Below are 25,163 nucleotides of genomic sequence, written 5' to 3' on the forward strand. Positions count from 1 at the left end.
GAGAGATGGTAATTCACCCAGTATTTCACCTCATATTTTGAGAGAGAGTAATTCTCCCTGTACTGAGAGAGAGTAATTAATCCAGCACTAAGAGAGAGTAATTCACCCAGTACTGAGAGACTGATTCACCCAGCACTGAGAGAGTAATTCACCCAGCGCAGAGAGAGAGAGAGTAATTCACCTAGCACTGAGAGAGAGTAAGACACCCAGCACTGAGAGAGTAATCCACCCAGCAATGAGGGGGTAATTCACCCAGCAATGAGAGATGGTAATTCACCCAGCACTGAGAGAGTAATTCACCCAGCACTGAGAGACGGTAAATCACCCAGCAATGAGCGAGAGTAATTCACCCAGCACTGAGAGACGGTAAATCACCCAGCAATGAGCGAGAGTAATTCACCCAGTAATGAGATGGTATTTCGCCTACTATTGAGAGAGGGTAATTCACCCAACACAGAGAGAGAGTAATTCACCCAGCACTGAGAGAGTAATTCACCCAGCACTGAGAGACGGTAAATCACCCAGCAATGAGAGAGAGTAATTCACCCAGTAATGAGATGGTATTTCGCCTACTATTGAGAGAGGGTAATTCACCCAACACAGAGAGAGAGTAATTCACCCAGCACTGAGAGAGTAATTCACCCAGCACTGAGAGAGAGTAATTCACCCAGCACTGAGAGAGTAATTCACTCTGCACTGAGAGTGTAACTCAACCAGTGATGAGACAGTAATTCTTCCAGCATTGAAATGCAGTAATTCACCCAGAGAGACAATAATTCACCCAGTGATGAGATGGTATTTCACCTAGTATTGAGAGAGTAATTCACCCAGTACTGAGAGACTAATTCACCCAGCACTGAGAGAGAGTAATTCACCCAGCATAGAGAGAGAGTAATTCACCCAGCACTGAGAGAGTAATCCACCCAGCAATGAGAGTGTAATTCACACAGCACTGAGACCCAGCAGTGAGAGATAGTAATGCATCCAGTCGTGAGACAGTAATTCACTGAGTACTGAGAGAGGGTAATTCACCCAGCACTGAGACAGAGTAATTCACCCAGTGCTGAGAGATGGTAAATCACCCAGTACTGAGAGAGAGTAATTCACCCAGCACTGAGAGAGGGTAATTCGTCTCGCACTGAGAGAGACTAATTCACCCAGCACTGAGAGAGAGTAATTCACCCAGCACAGAGAGAGAGTAATTCACCCAGCACTGAGAGAGTAATTCACCCAGCACAGAGAGAGAGTAATTCACGAAGCATTGAGAAAGTAATTCACCCAGTAATGAGGGGCTAATTCACCCAACACCGAAAGACGGTAAATCTCCCAGCACTGAGAGAATGTAATTCACCCAGCGCTGAGAGATGGTAAATCACCCAGTACTGAGAGAAAATAATGCATCCAGTCGTAAGACAGTAATTCACTGGATACTGTGAGAGAGTAAATCACCAAGTACTGAGAGATGGTAATTCACCCAGCACTGAGAGAAAGCAATTCACCCAGTACTGAGAGACTAATTCACCTAGCACTAAGAGAGAGCAATTCACCCAGCACAGAGAGAGAGTAATTCACACTGCACTGAGAGTAATTCACCCAGTACTGAGAGAGAGTAATTCACCCAGCGCAAAGAGAGAGAGAGTAATTCACCCAGTACTGAGAGAGAGTAGTTCACCCAGCACTGAGAGAGTTATCCACCCAGCAATGAGGGGGTAATTCACCCAGCACTGAGAGATGGTAAGTCACCCAGCACTGAGAGAAAGTAATGCATCCAGTTGTGAGACAGTAATTCACTGAGTACTGAGAGAGAGTAATTCACCCAGCAATGAGAGATGGTAATTCACCCAGTACTGAGAGACTAATTCACCCAGCACAGAGAGAGAGTAATTCACCCAGCGCAGAGAGAGAGAGTAATTCACCCAGTACTGAGAGAGAGTAAGACACCCAGCACTGAGAGAGTAATCCACCCAGCAATGAGATGGTATTTCGCCTACTATTGAGAGAGGGTAATTCACCTCGCACTGAGAGAGTCTAATTCACCCAGCATTGAGAGAGAGTAATTCACCCAGCACAGAGAGAGAGTAATTCACCCAGCACTGTGTGGGAGTATTTCACGCAGCATGGAAAGAGAGTAATTCACCCAGTGGTGAGATGGTAATTCACCTCGTACTGAGAGAGTGTAACTCACCCAGCACTGAGAGATAATTCACCCATCTCTGAGAGAGAGTAATTCACCCATCTCTGAGAGAGTAATTCACCCAGCACTGAGAGACAATAATTAACCCAGTGATTAGACAATAATTCACCAAGTACTGAGAGTAATTCATCCAGTACTGAGAGAGCAGTTCACCCAGCACTGAGAGAGAGTAATTCATCCAGTGCTGAGAGAGAGTAATTCACCCCGCAATGAGAGAGTAATTCACCCAGCGCTGAGAGAGAGTAATTCACCCAGCGCTGAGAGATAATTCACCCATCTCTGAGAGAGAGTAATTCACCCAGCGCTGAGAGAGAGTAATTCACTCAGTGCTCAGAGAGAGTAATCACCCAGCACTGAGAACTGGTAATTCACCACGAACTGAGAGATAGTAATTCACGCAGTGATGAGACAGTAAGTCACTGAGTAGTGAGAAAGAGTAATTCACCCAGCACTGAGAAAGAGTAATTCACCCCGCACTGAGAAAGAGTAATTCACCCCGCACTGAGAAGGAGTAATTTACCGCGCACTGAGAGGGAGTAATTTATCCAACACGGTGAGGGAGTAATTCACCCCGCACTGAGAAAGAGTAATTCACCCCGCACTGAGAGGGAGTAATTTACCCAGCACTGAGAGGGAGTAATTTACCCAGCACTGAGAGTGTATAATTCACCCAGCACTGAGAGGGAGTAATTTACCCAGCACTGAGAGTGTATAATTCACCCAGCACTGAGAGGGAGTAATTTACCCAGCACTGAGAGTGTATAATTTACCCCGCACTGAGAGGGAGTAATTTATCCAGCACTGAGAGTGTATAATTCAGCCCGCACTAAGAGGGAGTAATTTATCCAGCACTGAGAGTGTATAATTCACCCAGCACTGAGAGGGAGTAATTTACCCAGCACTGAGAGTGTATAATTTACCCCGCACTGAGAGGGAGTAATTTATCCAGCACTGAGAGTGTATAATTCAGCCCGCACTAAGAGGGAGTAATTTACCCAGCACTGAGAGTGTATAATTTACCCCGCACTGAGAGGGAGTAATTTACCCAGCACTGAGAGTGTATAATTTACCCCGCACTGAGAGGGAGTAATTTATCCAGCACTGAGAGTGTATAATTCAGCCCGCACTAAGAGGGAGTAATTTACCCAGCACTGAGAGTGTATAATTTACCCCGCACTGAGAGGGAGTAATATACCCACCACCTGCTCTACATGTCAGATGGAGTTTCCCTTTCTTCCCTGTCAGTCATCCTGTTGTTATATTGTGCATTAGGTGATAACCAGCTTATTTCTTGCTCCTTTCTGAAGAAGATCTTCTTCAACCTATTGCAGATCGTTCTCCAGACATTGATAATTACTCTGAGGATGAAGACGACAGTTTTTCCTCGGAGCAGGAAGGCAGTGATGATGCAGTTCCCAGCCAGGTGTGGAGAATTCTCTCGTTGCATGTGTGTTGTCAGTGGAGAAACATTCTCATCACAATCTCATGGGTCCCAGCCAGGGAACCAGTTCCAGGAAACAACACCTTTCCATCATGATAACTGCTGCCTGCCTGTTCATAATAGGCTCCCAAAGCTATCAGCTATGGCTGATTTCTGAGCAGGGAATTCCTCTCCCCTCGTCTCACTATTTCCCCTGCTTGGACACCAGGGTTGATCAACCAGACTCCCATCCTGCCTCGTGTTGAGTAGCTCCATTAAAGTTATTCCACCTTCACTCATAGCCAGTTTTCTGGAAAAAGAGGCAGCCACTTGGTACAATTTTACAAACTGGCTGCTCGTTCCATAACTGGCAGAATTATAGAGGCGTGGAGTCATGCAGCACAGAAACAGACCTTCCAGTCCAACTCATCCATGCCAACCAAGTTTCCCAAACTGAACCATTCCCACATGCCTGCATTTGACTCATATTCCTCGAAACCTTTTCTAATTCATGTATTTGTGCCCAATGTCTTTTAAATATTGTTATTGTACCAGCCTATATCACTTCCTCTGGCAGCTTATTCCATATACGCACCACCCTCTGCATGAAAAGTTACCCTTCAGTCCCTTTTAAATCTTGCCTCTCCCACCTCAAACCTATGTTCTCTAGTTTAGGACTCCCCACCTCAGTGAAAAGACCTTAGCTATCCATGCTCTTCCTAATCTTACAAATCTCCAGGATGTTACTCCTCAGTCTCCTATGCTCAAGTCAATAATGTCCCAGCCTATACAGCCTCTCCTTATAACTCAAACTGTCAAGTCTTGGTGCATCTTTTTGCCCCCTTTCCAGTTTAATAATATCCTTCCTATAGCAAGGCAATCAGATTGTGTTCAGTATTCCAAATGTGGCCTCACCAATGTCTTGTACAACAGTAACATAACATCTCAACACCTGTACTCCTGAACGCAAGCATGCCAAACACCTTCTTCACCACCCTGTGACTCCACTTTATCTGCACCCTTAGATCTCTCTGTTCGATAACACTTCTCAGGGGCCTACCATTTCCTGCACCATTGGATATTTTACTCTCATTATCTTCTCCCTTATTTGAAGTGATTTTATTTCAAATCTCTTAAATTTGCTGAACCTCCTCTACTGTTTACTCTGTCAGTCCTGTGAACCTTATATGTGGTATATTTAGTTCCCAGACCTGACCATCCTGTAGCCATGTCTCAGCAGTGGCTAATATATTGTATTCTCCAATTTTAATTTGTGCCCACTTAATTTATTCCTTGCATTCTGTGTATTTGTTTATCAAAGTCTTATTTGGGCTGTAAACTGTAACCGGTCCCTCAGCAGCGATGATTCATTCACTTGGTAATTATTTCTCTGTTCTGGTTTAAGCAACACACTTGTTATGTATTTGGCATGAGCTGCCATGCCTGAAGTAGGATTCCTGATTGCTTCTTTACTTCTGTAATGTCACTTGTTTTTTGAAACTGCATTGACTACCCTCTGTCCCCAATTACTCATTTAATCGACCTCCGCTTTTAAAAATCAAGACAAGTAAGGAGGAATTGTTTTCAGTGATAGGAGGGTTTGTAGCCAGAGGAAACAGACTTTAGACAATGGGAATATGATCAGAGGTCATCTGACAAATCTTTCTATACACACTCTCTGTAAGGATAATGGAAGCAGATTCATCAATCATTTTCTAAAGGAGTTGCAGAAATACTTGAAGGGGGAATATTTACATGGTAAAGAGCAAAGAGAGGGAGACTCTAATAAGATCACTCTCAGAGGTGGGCATGGGCACACACGAGTATGTGTTTCTGTGCTGTAATTGATGAAAGTGTGGATTACTTTGATACTGTCATTTCCTCAAGGTTGAACTCATCCTTGATCTGAATGTTTAGCTATTGGCTAATAATCTACTGCAGAAGATTTTATTTTGTGAAAAACTTCAAAATCTTTTCTTTACTCAATGAGAATGTGCAACTCACTATCACCGTGGAGGGTAGGAGTAGATGCATTTAAGGAGAAGGTGGATCAAGACTTGAATGACAAGTGACTAGAGAATTATACTGAGTGATTTAAGTAAGGAAGGATGGGAGGAAGTTTGAGTGTAATATAAATATTGGACAAGCGTGGTCCGGTGGGGCCAAATGACCGATTGATATGCAGCAATCTTAGTGTAATTCTATATAAGAACGACATTGTTTTGTGTTTAGGATCTTTATGATGAAGATGATGAGTTGAGAAAAACCAAGAAGACCCGACGGAAAATGATCCGGACTACCTCAATGACACGGGTAATGATAGTTAAAGCTGGACTTGCACTGCTAGTAAATCACTGGGAATGGGCAGCTCTGGGTTTGGATGGAGTCACCTATAACTCTGCTCTTATTTGTTTTGGGCTGTGCCAGGTCATTGATCAGAAATTTATGCACATGTCATTCAGTCTGAAGCTGTCAACTTTTGTGATAGACATTCCCTAAAAGGAAAGGTAACTCATAGCTGGAACATTTTCACCAAAGCAGCACAACGTGGAAGAAACAGTGATCAATTTGCATGAGGAAAGGCAGGAATTGGTCTTCTTCCCTGGGTAATGGCTCTTGCGCAGTATAATATTCCCACATGCCTTTGACTGGCATCATTGGATCCACCAGGGTCAGGGTGATGGTTAAGGATGTGGAAACTAGCCTGCCAATCAAACCTGAGCAGTGGAATCTGAGAAACCCAAGATATGGCTATTGTTCATGGAAGTGCTGCAGTAAAGGCAGAAAGACCCTGAGTAACTGACCTTATGTGGTGGCCACGAAGGAAGGCAAAGGAAGGGGAGAGCACACAGAAATGTCAGGTCAGTTTTTGATCACGTTAACAGACAAATACACATTACCTCCCCACACAGCCAGCCCAGCCCACCTCATCACACACAACCCCACACTTGGCCTCCACTTTACAGGTAGCTCAGTGCTTGGGCTAGAAAGGCCACCAAAACAAGTCACTGATGGCCGTTCATCACCACCACCACCTCATCAGGATGAAGCGAGATTGCAAACTCTCAACCCGTTCAATGCCACTCACCTTCCAATGGCAAGTGGAGTGCCACAAGGATCGGTGCTGGGCCCTCTACTTTTTGTCATTTACATCAATGATTTGGATGCGAGTATAAGAGGTACAGTTAGTAAGTTTGGAGATGATACCAAAATTGGAGGTGTAGTGGACAGCGAGGAGGGTTACCTCAGATTACAACAGGATCTGGACCAGATGAGCCAGTGGGCAGAGAAGTGGCGAATGGAGTTTAATTTAGATAAATGCGAGATGCTGCATTTTGGGAAAGCAAATCTTAGCAGGACTTATACACTTAACGGTAAGGTCCGAGGGAGTGTTGCTGAACAAAGAGACCTTGGAGTGCAGGTTCATAGCTCCTTGAAAGTGGAGTCGCAGGTAGATAGGATAGTAAAGAAGGCGTGTCGTCTGCTTTCTTTTATTGGTCAGAGTATTGAGTACAGGAGTTGGGAGGTCATGTTGCGGCTGTACAGGACATTGGTTAGGCCACTGTTCGAATATTGCATGCAGTTCTAGTCTCCTTCCTATCGGAAAGATGTTGTGAAACTTGAAAGGGTTCAGAAAAGATTTACAAGGATGTTGCCAGGGTTGGAGGATTTGAGCTACAGGGAGAGGCTGAACAGGCTGGGGCTGTTTTCCCTGGAGTGTCGGAGGCTGAGGGGTGACCTTATAGAGGTTGACAAAACCATGAGGGGCATGGATAGGGTAAATAGGCTAAGTCTTTTCCCTGGGGTGGGGGAGTCCAGAACTAGAGGGCATAGGTTTAGGGTGAGAGGGGAAATATATAAAAGAGACCTAAGGGGCAACTTTTTCACACAGAGGGTGGCGTGTGTATGGAATGAGCTGCCAGAGGATGTGGTGGAGGTTGGTACAATTGCAACATTTAAGAGGCATTTGGATGGGTATATGAATAGGAAGGGTTTGGAGGGATATGAGCTGGGTGCTGGCAGGTGGGACTAGATTGGGTTGGGCTATCTGGTCGGTGTGGACAGGTTGGACCGAAGGGTCTGTTTCAATGCTGTACATCTCTAGAGACACACACACACACACCTCACTGAGTGGACCTGGTCCTGAGGAAAGATTGGGAAGAGTACTTTCACCTGTGCTGTCCAAAGATCAAAGATATCACCGTCCTCTCCAGCAATCTATACCAGTCACCCATTGCAAATCTCCAGATTCTCCCCATTGCACTGCTCAGGCATGGTGAATGGATGTATGAAACTTACACCTGGATTCGGTATATCCAGTACAAATGAACAGCTGTACAGCTTGAAAGGTTTCAGGGAACAGGGGAATATCATCTCTGTTAGTACCAGCGGCAAAAAAAACTCTTTCTCTATTTGGGGCATGTCCACTCTTTTGATCTCCCTGGATCAATTTATTTTGATCAAGCAAAGTGTGTGAATCAGTATTGAACCCTCCTTACGTGGGTGAGGCTCCCTCCACTCTTCCCTACTATTGAGTCCCAGTGGTCGAGAGACTTGGCTGAAATTAGAAAAGTGAAGTTATCCCTATGACCTGTCACTTGGAGGTGCCAAACCTTGGTGCTGAAGCCCATAGTGTCTACAAGCCAGCTATATCCTACTTGCTATATCCTACAGACAATCACAGCCTCAGTTCACACCCTTTCCTTTTCTCTTCTCCCCACTTAGCAACCAAACTTTAAACAGAAATTCGTTGCCTTGCTGAAGAGATTCAAAGTAACTGATGAGGTACGTAGTACTGGATCAATTGTTGGGTCAACCTCCTTCCTTCTACAGTTCACAAAGATGTACCATGCGTAAGCACAAAGCACTTGATGTTGAAGTGTATGGAATAGTTGATCAAAGCAGTCTCTGTGGGTGTTTCTTTCCTGTGAGCTTTGTATCTAAGACTGGAAAGCCATCCTTCTTCACACATTTGTTTGACAACTTCAGCAACAAATTTTACAAATAAGACCTCATGATTTAACTGCTCTCAGATCCTTTTAGGAAAAGCCATTTTTATTGAGAGACCATTTGCCTAAGCATTAACTTTATATCGTGGTTAATTGATCCATCTGCCAATATTTATTTGATTAATCACTAATGTACATTAATTACACATGGTCAGTATTGTCCCAGATGTTTAGTTGAAAAGTGTGGTGCTGGAAAGGCTCAGCAGGCCAGGCAGCATCCGAGGAGCAGGAGAATCGATGTTTCGGGCATAAGCCCTTCTTCAGGATTCCTGAAGAAGGGCTTATGCCCGAAACATTGATCCTCCTGCTCCCCAGATGCTGCCTGGCCTGTTGAGCTTTTCCAGCCCTACACTTTTCATCTCTGGTCTCCAGCATCTGCAGTCCTCACTTTCTCCCAGGAGTTTAGTTGCCTGTAAAGATATTCCTTGCAGATAATACTTGGATATTTGGAAGAAACATAATCCATCCTTCACTGTACTCTGCTGTTTTCCTGTTTTTCTAAGAAAACCTGTTCTAAGACAGTTTGGTTATTAACCCCTGAGGTTCAAATGTCTGCATGAATGTAGCTTTGCTGCATCTTGATTGTTGTAAGCAGGTTCAGTTTGCTTTTACCAGATGAAACTGGGACTGTTCCCACAACAGCAGGATGGGGAAGGCAGATTTAATAAGATGGTTTCTAATATTGAGGAGAGGTTTCTACATTGTATCAATTACTCAACCACTGGCCTCAGTCCAAACATCTGTAGATGCCTCCCTTTGCCTCTGTCTCTGCTTTTAAAATGCTACTTGACCAATCTTTCAATCACCTTTCTTACTTTCCCCTCCTGTGTCTCAGTGTCCAAAAGAAATACCAACATCGATTTTATTGCAATCCTTGTGGTTAAGCACCTGGGGTTAAATGCACAATTTAAGGGGTAAGTTTCTGTTGAAGAGGAAAGCTTAGAAGTATCTTTACACAAAGGATTATTGGAGTATGAAATGATTGACCACAGCAAGAGGTAGAGACAAAATGTTGTGCTTTTGGAAAAGAAAATGAGTTAATATTTGAAGCACATGTGATAAGGACAATGGGAGAGTAGGAAAATGGATGATTGTACCAGTCAGCTGACTCTCACATGATGCTTAGAATGACCTCTTTCTGATAGAAAATTCCAGCGTCAGCAGTGTTTATGGACATCAAGTCTTTCAGTTCTGAGGAAGGGTTGAGGAGTAAGATTCATATCCTTTGGTAAAATGGTGTGCTTCAGGTGTCTTAATAGGGTATTTTAAAATTATGAAGAGGATTTACCCGCCACTCCCAGTCCAAGTTAACATTGAAAGCTGTTCACTGTGGTGTGCTAACAGAACATTTACAGTACAAGAGGAGGTCATTGTGTCTGGACTCTTCTTGCCAGTCACCAGGCATATATCCAGCTTTGTTCCTATTCTTGGTTGATACCTTTGTAGCACTTCAGGTCTATGCACACATGTTTTTAAAATTTGGTAAGTGTTTTCATCTCTACAATCCTTTCAGACAGTGAGTTCCTGATCTCCATTGCCATCTGGACAAAATAATTTCCCTTCCGTGACCTTCTGTTCATTCTGCCAATTACTTTAAATCTATGTCTTCTTATTTACCTAGTTATACATTCATCTAATCCAATCTATTTAGCCCTGCATTATTTTAAATACCTCCTGTGTCCCAAGCAAAACAACCTCAGCCTTTCCAACATCTTCCCTTGTTGACCAAAATTGTACACAATACTCCTGCTGTGGTCAAACTAGTGTTCTCTCCAGTTCTAGCATAACCTGTGCTGTAAGTCAGGAAAAGAGGAACTTGGTGGAATTAGAACATAGAACATAGAACAGTACAGCACAGAACAGGCCCTTCAGCCCACGATGTAGGTACCTTCAAATTTCTGTGATCATATGCATGTCCAGGAGTGTTTTAAATGTCCCCCAATGACCCTGCCTCCACAACTGCTGCTGGCAACGCATTCCATGCTCTCACAACTCTCTGTGTAAAGAACCTGCCTCTGACATCCCCTCTATACTTTCCTCCAATCAGCTTAAAACTATGACCCCTCGTGTTAGTCATTTCTGCCCTGGGAAATAGTCCTGGCTATCGACTCTATCTATGCCTCTCATTATCTTGTATACCTCAATTAGGTACCCTCTCCTCCTCCTTTTCTCCAATGAAAAAGGTCCGAGCTCAGTCAACCTCTCTCCATAAGATAAGCCCTCCAGTCCAGGCAGCATCCTGGTAAACCTCCTCTGAACCCTCTCCAAAGCATCCACATCTTTCTTATAATAGGGCGACCAGAACTGAACACAGTATTCCAAGTGCGGTCTAACCAAAGTTTTATAGAGCTGCAACAAGATCTCACGACTCTTAAACTCAATCCCCCTGTTAATGAAAGCCAAAACACCATATGCTTTCTTAACAACCCTGTCCACTTGGGTGGCCATTTTAAGGGATCTATGTACCTGCACACCAAGATCCCTCTGTTCCTCCACACTGCCAAGAATCCTATCCTTAATCCTGTACTCAGCTTTCAAATTCGACCTTCCAAAATGCCTCGCATTTATCCAGGTTGAACTCCATCTGTCACCTCTCAGCCCATCTCTGCATCCTGTCAATATCCTGCGGCAGCCTACAACAGCCCTCTTTACTGTCAACGACACCATCAACCTTTGTGTCATCTGCAAACTTGCTGACCCATCCTTCAATCCCCTCATCCAAGTCATTAATAAAAATTACAAACAGTAGAGGCCCAAGGACAGAGCCCTGTGGAACACCACTCACCACAGACTTCCAGGCAGAATATTTTCCTTCTACTACCACTCGCTGTCTTCTGTTGGCCAGCCAATTCTGTATGCACACAGCTATGTTCCCCTGAATCCCATTCCTCCTGACCTTCTGAATGAGCCTACCATGGGGAACCTTTTCAAATGCCTTGCTGAAGTCCATATACACCACATCCACAGCTCGACCCTCATCAACATTTCTAGTCACATCCTCAAAGAACTCGATAAGGTTTGTGAGGCATGACCTGCCCCTCACAAAGCCGTGTTGACTGCATTTAATCAAGCCATGCTCTTCCAGAAGGTCATAAATCCTATCCCTCAGAATCCTTTCTAACATCTTGCAGACGACAGACATGAGACTTACTGGTCTGTAATTGTCAGGGATTTCCCTATTTCCTTTCTTGAAGAGAGGAATTACATTTGCCTCTCTCCAGTCCTCAGGTACGACTCCAGTGGAGAGCGAGGATGCAAAGATCTTCGCAAGTGGCGAAGCAATTGCATTTCTCGTTTCTCAAAGCAGCCGAGGACAAATCTGGTCTGGGCCTGGCGACTTGTCAATTTTCATATTTGACAAAATTTTCACATCAGCTTCCTCTATCTCTATCCATTTCAGCATGCACACCTGCTCTTCAAAATTTCATTCACTACAAAGTTCGTTTCTTTCATAAAGACAGAAGCAAAAAACTCATTTAATGCTTCCCCTACCTCCTCAGACTCCACACACAAATTCCCTATGCTATCCCTGATCAGCCCTACTCTTTCTTTGACCATTTTCTTATTCCTCACATAAGTGTAAAATGCCTTTGTGTTCTCCCTCATCCGTTCTGCCAAGCCTTTCTCGTGCCCCCTCCTGGCTTTCCTCAGACCATTTTTAAGCTCCTTCCTTGCCTGCCTGTAATCCTCTAGAGCTGAGCCTGACCCTAGCTTCCTCCACCTTATGTAAGCTACCTTCTTCCTTTTGACGAGAAGCTCCACCGCTCTCGTCATCCAAGGTTTCTTTATCTTACCCCTTCTTGCCTGTCTCAGAGGGACATATTTATTCATCACTTGCAACAACTGTTCCTTAAACAGTCTCCACATGTTTATAGTGCCTTTACCATGGAACAATTGCTCCCAATCCATGCTTCCTAACTCATGTCTAATCGCATCATAGTTTCCTCTTCCCCAATTAAATATCCTCCCATTTTGCCTAATCCTCTCCTTCTCCATAGCTATGTAGAATGTGAGGCAGTTGTGGTCACTCTCACCAAAATGCTCTCCCGCCACAAGATCTGATACCTGCCCCGGCTCATTTCCGAGCACTAAGTCTAGAATGGCCTCTCCCCTCGTCGGCCTGTCAACGTACTGAGTTAGGAAACCCTCCTGAATACACCTTACAAAAACAGCTCCATTCAAATCTTCTGCTCGAAGGAGGTTCCAATCAATATTGGGAAAGTTAAAGTCACCCATTACAACAACCCTACTACGTCCACACTTTTCCAAAATCTGCCAACCTATGCTTTCTTCCATCTCCCTGCTGCTTTTGGGGGGCCTGTAGTAAATCCCTAAAGAGGTGACTGCTCCCTTGCTGTTCCTAATTTCCACCCATACTGACTCGGTAGGCAGATCTTCCTCGACAATGGAAGCTTCTGTAGCTGTGATACCCTCTCTGATTAGTAGTGCTACACCCCCTCCTCTTTTTTCCCCCTCCCTCACCATGGAAGTGATACTGAACAAACTGATGGCAATCCCTTCTGACTTTCCGTTGTCTGATGCTGAATATTGTGTACTCAGCAGAGGTCTTAGTTTTAACCATCGTCAATCCTTACCACAAAAAAAAACTCATTTCGGACACTATATGATGTTGAGCTTTCCTTCAGCCATCTTCACCTTTGAAGCCATTCCTTTGGACAAGAGTCCTCTCCCTGTCACAAAGAACCCTTCACCAACCTCCAACAATCTCCCTCTGGCCATTTGCCTACACTCTATCTGTTCATCGAGAACAGTCAACGTGATATTGATCGCCTCTATTTCTCTGCCCCTCATCCATTCAAACTTGTCTCCCTCTGAACTGATTGCACTCCGTATTCTCAGATCTAACCCTGACTTAGTTATTAAGTTTGCCGCCAAGGGTGGTGCTGTTGCCGTCTGGTGTACTGACCTCTATATTGTGAAAGCTGAGCGCCAGCTCTCAGATACCCCCTCCTACCTTCCCCTGGACCATAACCCCACCATGGAACATCAGGCTATTGTGTCCACAACGCTCACTCACCTCATTTCATCTAGTAACCTCCTCACCACTGCCTCCAAGCTGATAGTCCCCCAACCTTGCACATCTCTCTTCTACCTCCTTCTCAAAATACACAAACAGGACTGCCCATTGTTTCTACCTGCTCCTGCCTCATAGAACTCATCTCTTTCTACCTCAACTTGATTATTTCTCCCCTTGTCCAATCCCTTCCCACTTACATCCGCCATTCCTCTGATGCAAGAATCAGTTTCAGAATTTCCAGTTTGCAGGTCCCAGCTGCCTCCTCTTCACCATGAATGTGCAATCCCTTTACTTGACCATTCCCCATCAGGCTGGTCTCAGGGCTCTCTGCTTCTCATCAGAAAAAAGGTTTGAACTGTCCCCATCCACCACTACCCTCATCCGCCTGGCCAAGCTCTTACTCACCTAAACAACTTCTCTTTTAACTCTTCACCTTCTCCAGATCAAAGGGCTGACCATGGGTTACCGCATGGGCCCCAGTTATGCCCTTGTCTTTGAGGGATTAATGGAACATTCCTTGTCCGTCGTGTTCCAGCCCCCACCTGCAACTCTTTCTCCAGTATATCGATAGGAACAGTGATGCTGCTTCCCTCTCTTCTCTGAAATTGGAAAAATTCATCGATTTCACTTCCAATTTCTAACCCTGTCTCACCTTCACCTGGTCCATCTCTGATTCCTCCCTTCCCTTCCTCGACATCCCTGTTTCCCTTTCTGGGGATAGTCTAGCCACCAGTATCCACTATAAACCCACCGACTCCCACAGCTGCCTGGACTATACATCCTCACACCCAGTTGCCTGGAAAGGCTCTGTTCCATTCTCCCGGTTCCTCCATCTCTGTTGCATCTGTTCCAATGAGGCCAGCTTCGACAAGGAGCCTCCGAAATGTCCACCTTCTTCCTCAACTGACCCATCTCCAGTATCTCTGCCCTTACCCCCTGCTTACCTCCCACAACAGCGCTAGTATCCCCCTTGTCCTTACCTACCATCCCATCAGCATCCACATCTAGAGGGACCTTAGCTGCCATTTCCGTCACCTCCTGTGAGATGCCACCACCAGACACATATTCCCCTCCCCGTTCTTTGTCAGCTTTCCACAGGGACCATTCTATCTGGGACACACTGGTCCACCCTTGCTCCAATCCTAACACCTCCCCACAGCATCACGGCACCATCCCCTGCAATCAGCAAAGGTGTAATCCCAGCCAATTTACCTCCTCCCTCTTCAGTATCCAAGGGCCCAAACACATATCTTCCAGGTGAAGCAGTGCTTTACCTGTCCTTCCCACAATCCAGTAGACTGCATTTGCTGCTCACAATGTGGTGTACTCACCACTGGGGAGACAAAGCACAGACTGGGTGACCACTTTGCAAAATATCTACATTCTCTCCGCAGCAATGACCCTGAGCTTCCGGTGGCCTGACATTTCAACACCCCGTGTTCCCGAGCCAACATCTCTATCTCTGCTGCAGTACTCCCGAAAGAAGCCCAGCATCTCATTTTCCGTTTGAGAACCCTGCAACCTCTGGACTCAGTATTGAGTTTGATAATTGTAAGGCCTGAGCACTTTCCCAGGTCCTTACTGCAACCGTTACACACCAGTCATTGTCATCACATGGGCTGCTACCATGTACAGCCCATTGTCAGTCGCTAATGGTCTCCATTAGCAGCTAATAATTCTCCCAGAGAGAGGTGACTTGATTGAAGTGTATAAGATCAGTTTGGGGGATGTATAGTCAGGGCATTTCTATGACAATGAGTGAGACTCCAGGGTGGTGTGTTGCCTCCCTGCTGTCAGGGTTAAGGATGTCTTTGAGTAAGCATAGGTTATTCTGAAGGGTGAGGGTGAGCAGCCAGAGATTGTAGTCCACCTTAGTTCTAATGGCATCGGCGGGAAGAGAGATGAGGTCCTGCATAGGGAGTTCAGGGAGTGAAGTAGGAAGTTGAAAAACAGAACTTCTAGGGTTGTAATCTCAGGATTACTTCCTGTGCCACCTGTCAGTGAGGCCAGGAATAGAAAAAATAGTCCAGTTAAATATGTGGCTAAAGAGCTGGTGCAGGAGGGAGGGATTCTGGTATCTGGATCATTGGGATGTCTTTCAGGGCAGGAGGGACCTGAATAAGAAGGACGGAATACACCTAAACTGTAGGGGCACCAATACCCTGGCAGGGAGGTTTTCTGATGCCACTTGGGAAGGTTTAAATTAGTGTGGCAGAGGGTAGGAACCAAAACAGTAAGTCAGCAGGTGGAGTGACTGAAGTCAACGTTAAGTCAAGTCTTCAAAGTAGGAAGAACAGGCAGGGCCAGGTTAATGAACACGGTGGGACTGGTGGTCTGAAGTGTATTTATTTTAATGCAAGGATTATAGTAGGTAAGGCAGATGAGCTTCGAACCTGGATTAGTACATGGGTCTACAATGGGGTAGCCAGTACAGAACCTTGGTTAAGTGAAAAACAAGCAGCTCAATGTTCCAGAGTTTCGATGTTTCAGATGCGATAGAATGAGATATAAAAGGGGTGGTGGAGTTGCAGTACTGATTAAGGAGGGCTCATCCAGCGAGGCTATCGCGGTAGATTCCAGGAACAAGAAAAGTGCAATCACTTTGATGCGGTTATACCAAAGGCCTACCAACAGGCAGCGGGAGATAGAGGAACAAATATGTAAGCAGGTCATGGAAAGATGTAAAAACAACAGGGTTACTGTAATGGGTGGCTTTAACTTCCCCCATATTGACTGGGACTCCCTTAGTGCCAGGGGCTTAAGTAGGCCAGAATTTGTTGGGTGAATCCAGGAAACAGCATGTCAACAGTCCAACAAGGGAAGGGACCTACTAAATTTGTATTGGGTAATTGAAATTTCAGTGGAGGGGGCATATTGAGAATAATGATCATTGTTCCGTATGTTACAGATAAGGATAAGTCTGGTTCTCGGGTGAAAGAACTAAATTCGGGGAAGGCAAATTACAACAGCAATTAGGCAGAAATTAAATTTGGGGCGGTTGTTTGAGGGAAACTTCACATTTGATATGTGGGAGTCTTTTATAGGTCGGTTGAACAGACTTCAAGACCAGCATGTTCCTGTGAGAATGAAAGATGAGGGAGGCAAGTTTCAGGAACCCTGGATGACAAGAGATATTGAAAGTTTAGTCAAAAAGGCAAAGGAAGCATAAGTCAGGTTTAGGAAACTGAAATCAGACAAGACCCTTGAGGAATAGAAAGGAAGCAGGAAAGAAATTAAACAAGGAAACAGGATTGCTAAAGGGGCCATGAAATGTCCTTGAGATGTAGGATTAAGGAGACTCCCCGGGCATTTTATATGTACATTAGGCACAAAAGGGTAACTAGGGAAAGGGCAGCTCCACTCAAGGCCAAAAGTGGGAATTTATGGGTGGGGCCAGAAGAAATGAGTGAGATCCTTATTGAAATTTTTGTATCAGTAGTCACCAAGGAGAAGAACATGGCTGATAGTAAAATTAGCAAAGGGTATGTTGATATTCAGGGCTATGTCGATACTAAGAAGGACGAGGCATTAGATGTCTTGAAAAACCTGAAGGTAGTTAAGTCGACAGGGCTTAATGGGATTTATCCCAGCATTTGACAAGATCCAGAAGATTAAGGCACATGGAATCCATGGTGAGGTGGTCAGTTGGGCACAAAATTGGCTTGGTCATAGAAAACAGAGGGTAGTTGTGGAGGGTGGCTTTTCTGACTGGGAGTCTGTGACCACTGGTATTCCACAAGGATCAGTGCTGGGACACCTGTTGTTTGTAATATATATAATATATATATATTTAAATATATATAATATATATATATTTAAGTGATTGGGTGAAAATATGGGCGGTCTGATTAGTAAGTTTGCAGACGACACAAAAAAATTGATGGGATTGTGGATAGTGAGGAGTGTTGTCAAAGGATACGACAGGATATAGATTATTTGGAAAGTTGGGCGGAGAAATGGCAAATGGAATTTAATCTGCATAAGTGTGAGCTGATGCATTGTGGGAGGTCAAATGTAACAAGAAAATGTAGAGTAAGTTATAGGACCCTGAGGAGCATTGATATACAGAGGGATCTTAGGGCGCAAGTCTATGGCTCCCTGAAAGTGACAACACATGTGGATAAGGTGGTAAAGAAGGTGTGTGGCATGCCTGCCTTCGCCAACTGGGGCGTTGGGTATAAAAGTTGGCAAGTCACGTTGCAGCTGTACAAGACTTTAGTCAGGCCATGTTTGGAGCATTGTGTGCAGTTCTGGTTGGCACACTACAGGAAGGATGTGGAGATTTTGGAGAGCGGACAGAAGAGGTTTACTAGGATTAGATTACTTACAGTGTGGAAACAGGCCCTTCGGCCCAACAAGTCCACACCGCCCCGCCAAAGCGCAACCCACCCATACATTTACCCCTTACCTGACACTACGGGCAATTTAGCATGGCCAATTCACCTGACCTGCACATCTTTGGACTGTGGGAGGAAACCGGAGCACCCAGAGGAAACCCACGCAGACACGGGGAGAACGTGCAAACTCCACACAGTCAGTCGCCTGAGGCGGGAATTGAACCCGGGTCTCTGGCGCTGTGAGGCAGCAGTGCTAACCACTGTGCCACCGTGCCGCCCACAAGGATCTTGTTTGGATTGGAGTGTCTTAGCTATCAAGAGAGATTGGACAAAATTGGATTGTTTTCACAAGTGTCGGAGGCTGAAGGACAACCTGATAGAACTATATATAAAATTCTGAGTGGCGTGTATAGGGTGGATAGTCATTCTTTTTCCCAGGGTGGAAATATCAAATACTAGGGAGCACAGGTTTAAACTGAGAGAAGGAGTTTAAAAGAGATGTGTGAGGCAAGTTTTTTTTACACAGAGGGCGATAGGTGCCTGGTACCTGTTGCCAGGGGAGATGGTAGAAGTAGATACGACAACAATGTTTAAGATGCATTTTGACAGACCCATGAACAGGCAGGAAATAGCGGGATACATGCAGCCATATGGGATTAGTTTAGACATGGTGGACCAAAGGGCCTGTTCCTGTTCGGGACTGGTTTATGTTCTATTTTGAATGGCCTTGACAAAGGTGGATGTGAAAAGAATATTTTCCCTTGTGGGTGAACCCAGTACTCGGGGGCACTGGTTGAGAACAAGGGCTCACCCTTCTAGGGCAGATATGTGGGGATTTATTTTCTCTCACAGTTGTAGGACTTTGGAACCATCTGCCTCTGAAAGCGGTGGAGCCAGGTTCATCGTGTATTTACAGTCAGGTGGATAGTTTGTTGTTAGCCATGGAAAGAAGGAAAATGCAGAATTCCAAACACAAGCAGAATAGCTGTGATGTTACAGCATGGCTGAGCAGGTTCAAAGTGCCGAATGCCCTGTTTATATATGTTTGGTGTAACCTCCCTGCTGCTGAATTCTAGGTGACCTCATCAAGGAAGTGTCCCATTTGCCTTGACCTCACAACGATGAATGTATGAGGATAATGTTGCCTGGGGTTTCAAGTGGAGAAATGGTAGAGAAGTTAAATCATCACCTTATGTCTGCCCACACAGAAGAAGACACTAAACATTTCACTGAAATAATGAAGATTAAGAATCCAGTGAGAGTGTGAAACTGAAATTGATTATGAAGAAGGGAGAGAGACAACAGGGAACTACAGACCAGTTAGCTGGATATCAATAGTAGGGAAAATATTTGAATCTATATAAAGGGCAAGAATACTGGATATTTAGAAAGTATTGTCTGATTGGCCAGAATCAACATGACTTTATGAAGGTGATGTCGTATTTTGCAAAGCTGTTCATGTTTTTTCAGCATGTTACTGACAAAATCTACAAGGATGAGCCAGAGAATGTGATGTATTTGGATCTTTGGAAAGCTTTTGATGAGATCTCACACAGATTAGTACAAATATATTGGAGATAGTTTCTGGCATAGGTTGAGGATTGGATAACAGGCAGAATGCAGAGAGTAGGAATAAGTGAATCATTATCCAGTTGCCAGGCTGTTACTAATGGAGAGTCGCAACGATCACTTCTTAAGTCTTAGGTGTTAATATTCTGTATCAATGATTTCTGTGTTGGGGACAATTGTAATAATTTCACATTTGCAGATGATACAAAACTTAATGGAAATGTAGGTTGGGAGGAAGTCGCAAAGAGACTATTAAGTGAGTGAGCAAAAGCACGTCAAATGGAATATAACGCGTACCAGTGTGAAGTTATCCACTTTGGTGAAAAGAATCAGAGTGCACAGTAGTTCTTAAATAGTGAGGGATGGCAGAGTGTTATATGATGGCCAAAGGGGCCTAGGTGTCCTTGTTCCTGGGTCACAGGAATTTTCGGGCAGAGACAGCCAGTGATTTGAAAGGGCAGTAGTGTGTTAGCCTTTGTTGTGAGTGGATTTGAGTACAGGAACAATAAAGCATGGCTTCAGTTGTCTTGAACTGTAGAGACTGGCTGGAGTATTGTGTGCAGTCCTGGATGCCTTGCCCAAGGAAGGTTAGATATGCCCCACAGAAAGTTCAGCAGAGGTTCACCATATGGATTCCTAGCATAGCTGGATTATCCTTTGAGGAAAATTGAAGTATTTTCTGGAGGTTCAGAGAATAAGAAACTTACAGAAATCTTAAAAGGATAGGCAGGGTCGATGTGGGAAGGATGAGCTGGATTTTCTGACAGCCAGACAATTGTTTCTGCTGCATGGATGGGATAGTGCATCAGGACACTGAGAAATCCCAGTGTAGCAAACTCTGAACAAATTGCCTGGGAACCAATTTCCGCTGAGTCTAGAATCCTCTGGAAGTATCCATTTAATTCAGAGCATTTGGTTGGTTCCCCTGCAGTTGAGTAAATAGTTCCTCAGGAAACACAAGACTATTAAAAACCTTGTCTAACCTTTGAGTAACTATTCAACTGTCTTTTAAACTTATTTCAAGAAGCCCCAATCAGATCTCATCCAGACTCCTTACAACCTCTGTGCCTTGACCTGTCACCCTCCTTCTACTCCAGGACCCAACAGCCACTCCCTCCCTGTAGGACCTGACACCCCACCATCAGCTGTAAGATCTCTTGTAAATCCTGATCCACCCTAAACATTCCATCACTGTTTCCCTGGCCTCCTTACCATTTAACACCTTTAGAAAACTACCCATTTGTGCCTCACTTAGCCTTGAAACCCATGAGCTTTTCATTTTCTTCTCAATGAACCAAGTGGGACCTTGTTGAAACTTTTGCTGAAATCCAAATAGACTACATACAGGCTGCTATCCTCATTGATCTCCATTGTTATGGACTAGGCCAGACCACTCAAAACATTCTTAAGCAGGCAACCCAGAACGTAACTTTGCAATTTGTTTCAGTAAGTGTACAGTGAAAATTACCCGGAGTAAGTTAGCGAGGTTGACTACCAGGTTTAAAACAGATAAAAATTTATTCACAAAATTACACAATGAAATGCAAAGTACAGGATATAGAGCCCCTACAGAACTCAGTCTATCCAAACTAGACTTAATCATGCTGTTCCAAATATACACAACAATCCCAATAAGTGAAAATGGAACAAATGCTTGCAGGTTGAAGTTAGAAGGGCAGAAGAAAAGAGAGTTTAGCAACTTGTTTCCACACAGCTCAGTGTTGAACTCCTTAACTAGTTCTGAAATAAACTGCTCAGCTAGAGAGCTGACCACTCCCCTTTCATTCTACAGGTCACTTCTAAAACATGACCACTTTGGCCTGAAGTCTCATCTGTTTACATTTAACCAAAAGGCCTCTCAACATGCTTTTTCACCTCTGTACCAAACTTGTCACCTCAACGCCTGGAGGGTTTTATGACCCCTCTGAAAAAAGCCAAGGACACAGGATCCTTGAGAAAAGGAACAGTTGTTTCAGAAAAAAGGGACCAGCTTTGTGACACCTTCCCTCTTAAAAAGACCCCATCAATACCAAAAGATGGCTTCAATTTTAAAACCCTTCAAAAACAAACTGGTTAGTAGTCGAAACACACACATATACAGTATACTAACTATAAACATGCAAACATGCAGAATCCTATGTGAATTCAGGCCATGGCACACCCGCTACCAAACGCCTCCATATCTCATTCGAGCCTCGGTAACGCTTCGGCAATCATGTTTTCGCACCTGCCACAAGCACAATTGTCAAACTGAATGGCTGCAACAACAAGCTCCATCAAAACAGTCCGGCATTTTTGTCCTTAAACTTTTCCACAAATGTCAATGGGTTATGATCAGTGTACACAATTGTCTCAGATGCATTGCTGGGAATATAAACACTGAAGTGTTGTAATGCTTAAAGTCTCTTTCTGCAACATTGAATATTTCTCGTGGTGAATGTTCAACTTCCTGGAAAAATACCTGATGGGTCTTTCTATCCCCTCGTCATCCTTCTGCAGGAGCACCACACTGACACCCACATCACTGGCATCGATAGCCACCTTGAAAGATTAGATTACTTACAGTGTGGAAACAGGCCATTCGGCTCAACAAGTCCACACCGACCTGCCGAAGCGCAACACACCCAGACCCATTCCCCTACATTTACCACTTCACCTAACACTACGGGCAATTCAGCATGGCTAATTCGCCTGACCTGCACATTTTTGGATTGTGGGAGGAAACCAGAGCACCCGGAGGAAAACCATGCAGACACGGGGAGAAAGTGCAAACTCCACACAGAGAGTCGCCTGAGACAGGAATTGAACTCGGGTCATTTGGCGCTGTGAGGCAGCAGTGCTAACCACTGTGCCACTGGGTCAAAGGCTTTGTGTAATCAGGTGTGGCTAATACTGGGGCAGAGGTTAACACAGTTTTTAGGCTGTCAAATGCCTTTTGACAGTCCACTGTTCACTGAAACTTCTTGCCCTTTTGTAACAATTTGGTGAGTGGAGCAGCCACACTACTAAAGTTTGGCACAAACCTTCAATAAAATTCACTCAATCCCAGGAAGTGTAGTACTGCTTTGCTCATTGACAGTGTGGGAAGTTCCCCAGTTACTTTCGTTTTCGCATGCTGTGGGGCCATTTGTCCATGTCCAATAGCATGGCCCAGGAAAGTGACTTGGGCTTTTGGCAAATTCACTTTTAGCTAGATTTGCCACCAAGCCTACCTTCCAAAGTCAATCGAACAAGTCTGATAAATGCAGTAAATGTTCCTTCCATGAGTGACTAAAAGTCACCAGGTCATCAATATACACCATACAGTTGGGTATTCCAACAATGATCTTATTAGTCAGTCTCTGAAATGTGGCTGGACCACTTTTCATAGCAAATGGCATGACTTTGAACTGATATAGTCCATTTGACATTACGAAAGCTGAAAATGCCTTTGCTCTCTCTGAAAGAGGTACTTGCCAGTAGCCCCTGAGCAAGTCGAACTTAGAAATGTAAGTTGCTTGTCCCACATTTTTGACACAGTCTTCCAATCGTGGAATTGGATATGCATCAGTCTTTGTAAAGACATTGACTCTGCAATAGTCCACACATAACCGTTGGGTACCATCTGGCTTTGGCACCATGACTATGGGTGAGCTCCAGTCACTAACTCACTTCAATTAAGCCATCTTGGAGCATGCACTCCATCTCCTTCTGAAACTGTGCCAATTGTAGAGGGTTATGCCTATCATGATGTTGCTTAATCGGAACAGCATCTCCCATATTTACATCATACACAATTAGGTTAATACTTCCCAGTTTATTTTCGCAAATCTCCCCATGTGATAGTAATAATTCTTTCAGGTCATTTTGATTTTCTTGACGAAGGTGACTCAATAATGTATCCCAATTTTTGACAACTTCCTCTTTGCCCAATTTGATTTGAGGAATGTCCAATTCAGAATCCTCTGAACGTGGTTCTTCCTTCTGTGCTGTAATCATTAACACCTCCTCCTCTTGCTTCCCTTCCCTATCAAAATACCTTTTGAGCATATTCACATAACACACTCTGTGAGATTCCTTCCTGTCTGGAGTCGTTAACAAGTAGTTCTCCTCACTCAATTTCCTCTCGATTTGATAAGATCCACGAAACCTTGCTTTTAAAGGCTTACCTGTGACTTATCCTCCTGTGACTATACCTTCTCCCCAATTGCAAAATTGTGAATTTGTGATTTCTTATCTGCTTCCTGTTTCATTGTATGATGTGATACTTTTAAATGCTGTCGAGCCAACTCTCCAGCTCTATTTAATCGTTCTCTAAAATTTGACACATCATCCAAATGGGTGGTCTCTGAATTCTGAATTATTAATTTCTCCTTAATCTTTTAATGGTCCTCTTACTTCATACCCAAAAATTAATTCAAGTGGACTGAATTTGGTCGATTCATTCTGTGCATCGCTGTTCGCAAAAAGTTCAAACGGAACTCCGTTATTCCACTCATCTGGATAATCCTGACCATAAGCCCTCAACATGATGTTTAGTGTTTGATGCCATCTCTCTAGCGCTCCCTGCGATTCTGGAATGCAGTAGGTTTGAATTGCATTATTCCCAAGTTATCCATAACCTCCTTGAATTGTTTGGATATGAAGTTTGATCCTTGATCTGGCTGGATCTCTACTGGTAGTCTGTATCTAGTAAAAAATTTAAGTAATTCTTTGACAACCCTTTTAGCTGTAATGTTGTGTAATGGGATTACCTCTGGAAATCTAGTTGACACACCCATTATTGTTAATAATTACTTATTCCTACTTTTTGTTTGAAGTAGGGGACCTATGCAGTCAATCAAGACTCTTGTGAATGGTTTCTCAAATGCTGAAATAGGTATTAAAGGTGCAAGTTTTATTACTGTCTGTGGTTTTCCAATTAGCTGACATGTATAACACATCTGGCAAAATTCAACTACATTCTTGTGTAGTCCAGGCCAGTAAAAAATCTTTGTATTTTAGCCTGTGTTTTCCGCACCCCTAAATGATCTCCAAGTGGTAGCTCATGCGCCACACTCAGCACCTCATTTCTGTACCTACTGGCAAAACAATTTGATGAATCTCTGTCCATTTCTCATCTGCTTGAATGTGTGATGGTCTCCACTTCCTCATTAAGACATTATTTGTTAAGTAATAATACACAGAGATGCATTCACTCTCCTTCCCTGTATATGTCTTTTGATACAACTGTTTTCACTCCTCATCTTTCTGCTTTAACTCAATAAGCGTAGCAGAGCTAAAGATACTTGCATGTCTACCTAGTTGCACCTGCTCTGTCCCACTTATCTAATCAAAAAAAGTCCCTGATAAAACTATGTCAGCTTCCATATCTGTGCCTTTTGATCTCTGCTGCTTCAATGTGTGACTCTGTGATGTTGTGATCACACAATCTGGGAAAATTCCTGGATAAACATCCTTCATTTCTTCAGTTGTCTGCGTCTCCACTGGCTTTTCAACTAGAGTAGGCAGCATGCCTGTCGGTGAATCAGCGATATCATTTGCAAGGACAAATTATATTCCTGGAGCTGAGAGTTTGTCCAGTACTCCTACTACAGATTCTCTGCTCTGGACTCAC

At 44.1% G+C, this 25,163-nt stretch overlaps 1 protein-coding gene across 4 annotated transcripts in view; it reads left to right on the plus strand.

The window, feature by feature from the left end:
* Positions 1-25,163, plus strand: part of LOC122552344 (phosphofurin acidic cluster sorting protein 2) — a 772,803-nt gene that overhangs the window by 354,507 nt on the left and 393,133 nt on the right. For 3 of the 4 annotated variants that reach the window (XM_087984748.1, XM_087984743.1, XM_087984737.1), the window contains 3 exons: positions 3,526-3,617; positions 5,847-5,927; positions 8,340-8,399. In XM_087984748.1, coding sequence (XP_087840874.1) covers positions 3,526-3,617; positions 5,847-5,927; positions 8,340-8,399 — 233 coding nt within the window. The remainder of the gene's footprint in view (positions 1-3,525; positions 3,618-5,846; positions 5,928-8,339; positions 8,400-25,163) is intronic. The other variant, XM_087984739.1, reaches the window with a different exon arrangement.

This window comes from Chiloscyllium plagiosum, unplaced genomic scaffold (genome assembly GCF_037043375.1).
Source record: "Chiloscyllium plagiosum isolate Xiang-an unplaced genomic scaffold, Cpla_swu_hap1 HiC_scaffold_3, whole genome shotgun sequence".
Classification (NCBI taxonomy): Eukaryota; Metazoa; Chordata; class Chondrichthyes; order Orectolobiformes; family Hemiscylliidae; genus Chiloscyllium; species Chiloscyllium plagiosum.